Source organism: Herpailurus yagouaroundi, unplaced genomic scaffold (assembly GCF_014898765.1).
Source record: "Herpailurus yagouaroundi ecotype Mexico unplaced genomic scaffold, PumYag 139, whole genome shotgun sequence".
Taxonomy (NCBI): Eukaryota; Metazoa; Chordata; class Mammalia; order Carnivora; family Felidae; genus Herpailurus; species Herpailurus yagouaroundi.
Window position 1 is genome coordinate 136,329 of NW_024412394.1, and position 8,500 is coordinate 144,828.

Here is an 8,500-nt window from a genome sequence, read left to right on the forward strand (position 1 = left end):
AAAAATATTTAAGGAGCCCTTAGGTGGCTCAGTCGGTTAAGTGTCTGACTTCAGCTCACGTCATGATCTCATGGTTCCTGATTCCTGGGTTTGAGCCCTGCATCAGGCTCTGTGCTGACAGCATAGAGCCTGAAACCTGCGCTTCAGATTCTGTGTCTCCCTCCCTCTCTGCCCTTTCCCTGCTCACACTCTGTTTCTCCCTCTCTCTCAAAAATAAATAAACGTTAAAAAAAATTTAAAAAGTGATTAACAGAATGCAATTACTTTTTTCTAAAGTTTATTTATTTTGAGAGAGAAAGAGAGAGAGCACAAGCAGGGGAGGAACACAGAGAGGGAGAGAGAATCCCAAGCAAGCTCTGCACTGTCAGCACAGAGCCCAATGCAGGGCTCAATCTCATGAACCGTGAGATCATGACCCAAGCCGAAATCAAGAGCCTGACACTTAACTGACTGAGCCACCCAGGCCTCCCAGAATATAATTACTTTTGAGAGGAGGGAGAGGGGATTGATTGGCCAATGGCACAGGGAGACTCCTGCCCTGACTGGTAAAGTTCTATTTCTTGACCTTAAATAATTCATTAAATTCTACATTTTGTATGGTTATCTGTTCCTCAGTTTTATTTTACAATAAAAAAGGTCATAAAAAAACGGTGAAAAGGAAACAGTGCCTCTGAGCATTTGTCTTCTGGAGACAGTGGAGAGTGCAGTTGGAAACAGGAAGACATGAGGATAACTCACAAGGTTAGGGCTGGACCATAGGAAGTATGCAGGTTGGGGCTGGTGAGAGTCAGCTTTGGTGGGAATTTCTGCACACTATCCTTGGAAATGGGGACTAATGGCACAGGCAAGGAGGAGGAAGAAGGGCAGACGAATGAGAGATGATCTCAGAAAACAGAACTCTAGAATCAAGTCAGGACTCCTCCAAGGACTAATGGAAGTAGCTCCAGAACATGGACCTCATGAGAGTCCTTTACTTAGTCATTTGGACTCAAGTCATTCGGTACTATTTCAGCCTCCGGGGCAAGAAGCTCTGATTGGGACCTTAGTGTGGCTATGGTGAGGGAACTGCTCTTGAGACCTGCAGGAATAGTGATCAGAGTTTCAGGAGGGACTCCACCCTCCCATTCCAGAGACTCAGCACCCAGCACCACCCAGCCAAAGCCACCCTCACACCCTATCCCCAAGACCTCTCCCTCTGGCCAAAGCACAGGGACAACAATTGGCCACCCAAAGACAAGGAAGAAGACATTACCTCATCACCAGACAACTGCGTCTCCACATACCCTGGAATGAGAGGAAAGAAATAGAATGCCTCTAGTTAGGACCAAATGTTGTGATTATCCTGACAGACAGGGACGAACTGAAATATCAATACTCCAGCTCTGATGACCCCCTGAAATGTTTCTGGATTCAGAAAAGACTATCATGGTGACCTCTGAGAAGTACAATCAGCTTTCCCTGCCTCACATCTTTGAAGTTAGGGGAAGTGGGAGAAGCCACGGGGCAGGTGACAGGGGAATCCCGAAAGGCTCATTACCTTTCTGAGCCCTGAGGCAGATGACAGTCCCCACCAGAAGGAAGATCAGCCCAAGCAGGAAGCCTGCAATTCCACTTAGCATCTTTCTCCAAGAATATGCAGACTGAGCTCCTATGGGAAACAGGTCTGAAAATTAGTAAAAAGCTCCCAATGTTTGGTGTGCCTTCCTGAAATCTCAGAGTCCATTCTGGACAGCAGATCAAGTGCTATCTAGAGAAGAAATACATTTAGATATGGTTCTTTGAAGCCAAGGTTTGCACCCATGGAGTTTCTGTTACTGAATCTTGCAGCCCGTAAGAATGCCCCCTAAAATACTAAGACAAATTATCAGAGTATACTCGTTCCCAAAGTCGGAAATAAGTGATGAGGTGATTAGACCTCCTTATTTCTTGGCAGATACAAGGATAGATATCTGTCGTGTCTTCTCCCACCCTAACCCAAGGACCCGAATTCCATGACCCCTCGGATCAGGGGAAAGAAGAATGACTAGCGGGACCAAGATGAATGCAGAGATAACGCAGGCCGTGTGCTGAGTCAGCATCAACCTGAGTCAGGCCCAGAGAGTACAAGAAGCTGATTCTCACTCCACTCCACAGAAATAGGGCTCAGCAGGCTGGGATGATTAACAAGGCAGGTGTAGACATCTCCAAGTTCAGGAGTCATTTCCAGCATCACCATTGTCTGAAAGGTCCAGTCTCCATTCCTGATAAGGCCAGTGGACATGACCCCTACTCTCTCCTGCTGCCCATTCCGGAACCACGTGATCTTGATGTCCCCTGGATAGAAACCTGTCACAGAGCAAAGCAGCAGATTGTGGTGTTGCAGGGATGGGGTCCTCTCTGGATACACCGCCACCTCTGGTTGCACTGGGAAGAGAGAAAAACATGAGACCTTGTGAAGGAAAACCACTAAGCCAGGACAAGGGTTCCTTGAAAGACAATCTCTTCCCCTAATCTTCTCACATCACCCAGGTGGAAACTGGAAATGTGGGGAAATCTCTGCCCCCAAGATTCAGAAACTGGGTATGTCAATGCCCCAAGGATGAGTTAGGCCTTATCAGATACTCCCACAATTACCCCCTTTATTTGAGAGCCCACTAGTCCTTAAAGTCTTTGAGAATTTGGGGGGTCTGGGACCAAGACCACAGTGACCTGACCTGTAAGGATAATTAATGAATCACAACTAGGGACAGAACATATACAGACTCCCCTGCTTACAAGCCATTTATCCTGAAGTAAGAAATTGCCCATCATGAGGAAGTAAAGCCCATGGTCACGTTCACATGTAGGAGATTCCTGAACCTCACAAGACCTCACCTTCCACCTCACCTTTTCTCCCCACAGTGAAGGGTGCACCCAGCTTGTAGTTATGTCTGCAGAGTGTATCCACAGAAGCTTTACTCCTCTCCAATATATCCGGCCGATTGTTCCACAGCTCAGCATCAGGCTTCCCCAGCTCTGTCAATGCCACAAACATTCCCACATCGCTGTCGAAACGTGCATACTCTTCCAAGTTAAAAATGAATCTCACCACAAACTGCACCTTCTCTGTCCCATTGGTGAAGTAACAGTCAGCCTTTGCCTGAATCACAAAATCTTCTGGAAATCCAAAAAAAAAAAAAAAAAAAAAATAGACAACAAACCAACCCTCACTTTTAGGAACCCATACGTCGTAAATTATGCCAGAACACACGGATTTGAGAAGAGGCTTTTGACCTCAGTAAATAGGTCAAAGTGGCCTCTTCTCCCCTGGGCCACATCTGGTTCCTTTTAGCAAAGAGACATCCATCGTGGAAAGCAGTCTGAGACCCATCCTACAGGGCCAGCCAAACGGAAGATGTGTAATCCCAAAAAGGCAAGCCGAAAAGAGAGTCCCAAGAGACATAAACATTCATTCCACAAACATTTATTGACCATTTGTGTTTTGCTGACACTGTGCTTGGTTTCTCCAAGCCAAGCTTTCAGAAGCCCAAGACTTTAACTCCCTTTGTTATCAAGTCAAAAAGATCCATCCGCATGTGGAGTAATTCAACAGCACTCTTGCCCATGGCAGGTTCATTCGATACATTCCCTCTGGAGCAGAGTGAAGGAGTGATGGAGGTGGACAAAGAAATTCAGACTCGGTACACGTTTGATGTGAAGTTAACCCCTTCCACTTTTCACTCACTATGGGTTTTCTCCAAGAATTTCCTTTTGGACCTTTCCCCTTGCACTTTTACTTAGACTTCACCCCTCTCTGTTGGCTCTAATAAGGTAATGATTTAATTACCTTTGTTGGTGTTAAGTAAAATAATACTAATCCATGGCTCGAAGATTAATATTGCTATCAGTATCGTTGGCACTATACCTACCATACCAGTAGCTACAACAACATGGTGATAGAAAATATACAATTAGCTTAAGCGTCTTTGGGGATTTTTACATGAAATACTGCCATTAAAGGTGGAATAAAAAATCTAATTCCATGGTCCATTACAATTTTCTACTTTCAGAGCACCTTACTGATATCGATAGTGATTAGCTTGAGCTACATATTGTTTCATACACTGTCTACTCTGCTATTCTTCAATGTAATTTCACATTCAAAAATTATGTAATCTGTCCTCACAGGTAAGAAAAAGGATCATTCTTATTTGTTGAACACACAGTGTGCTATGGTCTGAGTGTTTGTGCCCCTGCCCCCAAATTCTTACGTTGATATCCTGACCCCCAAAGGTGATATTATCAGTAGGAGGTGCCTTTGGGAGGTGTTTGGGTCATAAGGGTGGAGCCCTCTCTCATGAATAGGATCAGCCCTTATAATGGAGGTTCCAGAGAGATCTCAGGCCCCTTCTACCACGTGAGAACACAGGGATAAGGTGCCAGCTATGAACCAGGAAGAGAGTCTTCATCAGAACACAGCCATACTGGGGCATCTGGGTGGCTCAGTCGAGAAGTGTCTGACTTCAGCTTAGGTCATGATCTCATGGTTTGTGAGTTCAAGTCCCTCATCAGGCTCTGTGCTGGCAGCTCAGAGCCTGGAGCCTGTTTCAGATTCTGTCTCCCTCTCACTCTGCCCCTCTCCTGGTCATCTCTCTCTCTCTCTCTCTCTCTCTCTCTCTCTCTCTCTCAAAATAAGTAAGCAAAAAATTAAAAATAAATAATAGATAAATAAATAAACAAATAAATAAGTACACAGCCATACTGACACCTGATCTTAGACTCCCCAGACTCCAGAACTCTGAGAAATAAATTTCTGTTGTTTATAAGTCACCCAGGCTGTGGTATTTTGTTGCAGTCACCAGAATGGATTAAGACACTTCGTAGATTTGAAGATTTGAAAATTTTTAAACAACAAATTGGTAAATGGCCCTGGGTTATGTTCCAGTTGACTTGAGTTCTAGTTCTATATCCGATGGTTTTACATAGAACCACTTACCCTCCCTGACCTGCTTTCCTTTGATAACGACACTGAAGGAGAGCTCAAAAGCATAGTGTTTGGACAGAAAAGAAACAGAATGTGATTTAATGCACAATGACATTTATTAAGATTTTTAAATACACGTGAAAAACAATGCTAAATATCCTTAAAGGCCACCCCATAGTTAAAGACATGTTAACATTTTTTTTTCCAATGTTTTTATTTATTTTTGGGACAGAGAGAGACAGAGCATGAACGGGGGAGGGGCAGAGAGAGAGGGAGACACAGAATCAGAAACAGGCTCCAGGCTCCGAGCCATCAGCCCAGAGCCTGACGCGGGGCTCGAACTCCCGGACCGCGAGATCGTGACCTGGCTGAAGTCGGACGCTTAACCGACTGCGCCACCCAGGCGCCCCAAGACATGTCAGAATGGCTCTCTAAGGAAAGCAGGGTGTGAAAATGAAGACAAGGGAAGAGGAGAGAGTCCCTGCACAGACAAATGATAACAAAGTGCTGTGAACTCAAAGTGGGTAAGATTAATGCAATTCTGTGCACTTGAGAACAACAATAAAAAAAAAAAAAAGGAAATTCAAATGGGTTAATAATGCAGGTTGGCCAGAAAAGACCTCCCTGAAGAAACAGCATGAGTTAAGGCTTGAAGGATAGTAGTTACTGATCTCGAGTTGTAAATTTGCTCTCATTTCTCAGCTCCTCCTCTGCGAGCTACTGAGTGGAGCGTAAGGACGGCAGAATCCTTCCTGGGCCAGCCATACTCATCTCTTAGTAGCTAAGGTCAGCTCTAACCTCCAATGCTCTTCCTTCTTACAGTTTAAGTCAGAAAAAGAAAATAATTTTTTAGTCAGATTTGCATCAGATTTAAGATCTTCACTGACTTTTTCTTCATCTGTGTTGTTAAATGGACATTATGAGCTCAGAGAGGTTTCTATTCTTGAAGAACAAAGATCTTCCACCCAACCGCACCCTCCCAGGTTGGTTCCTCTTTTGTAGTTAATGAAACTGACATTCAAACAGGTTCTGTTTTTAGCACATCACATCCCGTTTTCTGCTGATAAATATGTCTTCAGGGTGCAATATTGCCTCATGTTTGTATAGCCTATCTCCTCAGCTAGAAAAATAACAGCAATAAATACATGTACTTAGTAGCCTGGGGACAGTCTGAGGATAATGCATTCAACTTCTCTTATTTCTCAAAACTGGGGTTAACAAATGCCAAAAGAAGAAACTTTGTTTCCAATTTCTTTTATCCAGGTGTATCTCAATTGGATAAATATAAAAACAGTCACAATCCTCAGAGCAAACTCCTGTCTCAACAACTGGCAGCTATTTTCAGACTGCCTCCAGTTTATACAGTTCTTGAGACAGACATTGACACAATAAGGGCCCTAAGCAAGACAAAATGTTTCCCTTCTTCCTGTTATACCCTACTCCTTGAATCTGCGGCTCTGGTACAGGAAGTCCCTTTTCCCACATTGTGTGTGGTAAAGAGAGAGCCTTATTTTTCTTCTAAAGGAAAGAACACTTTGAAGCCAGAAGCCAATTCTAGTCTGGTCTGCAGCCTGGACCCACAGGGAAAGGCATTCCTCCCCCATGCCAATTCTTGCATGCACACCTGGAAAAAAAAAAAATGCTCTGTTCTTACCTGGAGAGTCTCTGCCTTGAGTCATGGAGGAATCCAGCCTGATTACACTCACTTGCAGAACCACCATCCAGGAAACCCACCCAGAACGCATTCTGGAAGGAAAAAATAAGTGAGACAGTAAAATCATCAACTTCTTCAGAATGGGGCATACCCCCCGCAAAACTCAGTCAAAAAAATATTTATTAAGAGTATGAATACTTTCCTGCCCACCTCAGGATTGGAAACGCTTCACACTGATAACCAATTACGATAGAAGAGTTTTGCATCATCAGATGCTAGGTAGACTACTTCCATAAAGTTGTGTTATACCACTCAAGAATCGGTTACCTGCTTAATCACTGACAGTAGTTTAAGGTATGTGGAAAATGGGCTGTGAAAAAAAAAAACTTTTTTAAATAGTGTATATAATATGTGATCCTAGAAGAACTACACGGATTGTTTATTATGCATTCTGCTATCTTCTAACCAATGAGTCTCTTCCTCCTGTGGTGTGGTTGACGTTGTCAATGGAGTGTGCAAATAAAGCAGAAAGTAGACAGCATTCTGAAGCATTTGCCCTAAGAGGAGTTAATGAAGTGATTATCAGAGAAGAAACCGAAGAGATTGAGAATCACCTGGAGAGTATGATTTCTCATAAACCAAGAGAGGGCCACAAAAAGTAAAATGAAGAGAGGATTCTTAAAAGAATAAAAAGGTGCAAAAAATGTTCCAGAAGATAAAATATAAGAAACATTATTGTGTTATATAATTAGTGGAGCACCAATAACCTTCATTGGGACATAGAGTGTTAAAGGTAGAAGCAACATTTCAAAAGAGTAAAGAGCAAATTGGAAATGAAGGCAGCAGATATAAACAGTCCTTCAAGAGTGTTGGAAGTGAGCGACGCCTGGACGGCTCAGTCGGTTAAGTGTCTGACACTTGGTTTTGGCTCAGGTCATTATCTCACTGTGAGCTCGAGTCCCGCACCCTCAGCGCGGAGGGTGCTGAGGAGAATCCCAGCCCCTTGGGAGAATCCCAAGTAGGGATTCTTTCTCTCTCTCTCTCTCTCTCTCTCTCTCTCCTTCTCACTCTCTCTTCCCCTCCCCAGCTCGCTCTCTCTCTCTCTCTCTCTCTCAAGATAAATAAATAAACTTAAAAAAAAAAAAGTGTTGGAAATGAAAACAAGGGAAAGGATGGGACTCAAACTTGAGCAAAAAGCCACACTACAGGAAAGTTATGTGTAAGAAAGACCTTAACAGCTAAATGGGTGATGGGTGTTACGGAGGGCACTTATTGGCGTGTCTGGGTGGCTCAGTCAGTTAAGCATCTGACTTCAGCTCAGGTCATGATCTCATAGTTCATGAGTTCGATCCCCACATCAGGCTCTCTGCTGACAGTTCAGAGCCTGGAGCCTGCTTTGGATTCTGTGTCTCCCTCTCTCTCTGCCCCTCTTCTGCTCATGCTCTGTCTCTCTCTCTCCAAAATAAATAAGCATTAAAATTTTTTTTTAAAAAAAGGAAGGCACTTGTTGTGATAAGCACTGGGTGTTCTATGTAAGTAATGACCCACTGAATTCTACTCCTGAAACTAATATTACCCTGTATAATAACTAACTAGAATTTAAATAAAAACTTGAAACCGACTGGATGGCTCAGTCGGTTGGGCTGCTGACTGCAGCTCAGGTAATGATCTCGCAGTCTGCGAGTTCGAGCCCCGAGTCAGGCTCTGTGCTGAGAGCTCAGAGCTGGGAGCCTGCTTCCAATTCTGTGTCTCCCTCTCTCTCTGCCCCTTCCCTGCTTGTTCTCTACCTCTCTCTCCCTCTCTCTCTCTCTCTCTCTCTCTCTCTCTCTCTCAAAAACATAAACATTAAAAGATTTTTTTTAACTTGAAACAGGAAAAAAAAAAAAGACCTTAACAAGTTTCTA

The 8,500-nt window shown here is 43.7% G+C and overlaps 1 protein-coding gene across 5 annotated transcripts; it reads right to left on the reverse strand.

Moving 5' to 3' along the window:
• Nucleotides 1-595: 595 nt before the first annotated feature.
• On the reverse strand, nucleotides 596-6,756 carry LOC121029256 (HLA class II histocompatibility antigen, DO beta chain-like). 5 transcript variants are annotated; one of them, XM_040473131.1, is made up of 6 exons: nucleotides 6,597-6,756; nucleotides 2,866-3,135; nucleotides 2,122-2,325; nucleotides 1,538-1,648; nucleotides 1,253-1,284; nucleotides 596-1,078 (listed from the first exon to the last, which is right to left on the reverse strand). In XM_040473131.1, the coding sequence occupies exons 1-6, from the start codon at nucleotides 6,721-6,723 to the stop codon at nucleotides 1,052-1,054; spliced, it is 771 nt and encodes a 256-aa protein (XP_040329065.1). In that variant the 5' UTR covers nucleotides 6,724-6,756; the 3' UTR covers nucleotides 596-1,051. The 5 variants fall into 5 exon arrangements, with proteins under 5 accessions (XP_040329065.1, XP_040329067.1, XP_040329064.1 ...); XM_040473133.1 differs by lacking the exon at nucleotides 2,122-2,325 and adding an exon at nucleotides 2,326-2,403; XM_040473130.1 differs by having other exon boundaries at nucleotides 2,122-2,403.
• Nucleotides 6,757-8,500: the final 1,744 nt, after the last annotated feature.

Excerpts from the sequence above, each read along its gene's own strand:
- LOC121029256 (XM_040473129.1), bottom strand. The coding sequence starts at position 6,723 with ATGATTTTACTGTCTCACTTATTTTTTCCTTCCAGAATGCGTTCTGGG. Across the intron at positions 1,649-2,121 it reads CCCTATTTCTGTGGAGTGGA|GAGCTCAGTCTGCATATTCT; the intron begins GTGAGAATCAGC and ends TGTTTCCCATAG. Across the intron at positions 1,285-1,537 it reads CTGCCTCAGGGCTCAGAAAG|GGTATGTGGAGACGCAGTTG; the intron begins GTAATGAGCCTT and ends CTCTCATTCCAG.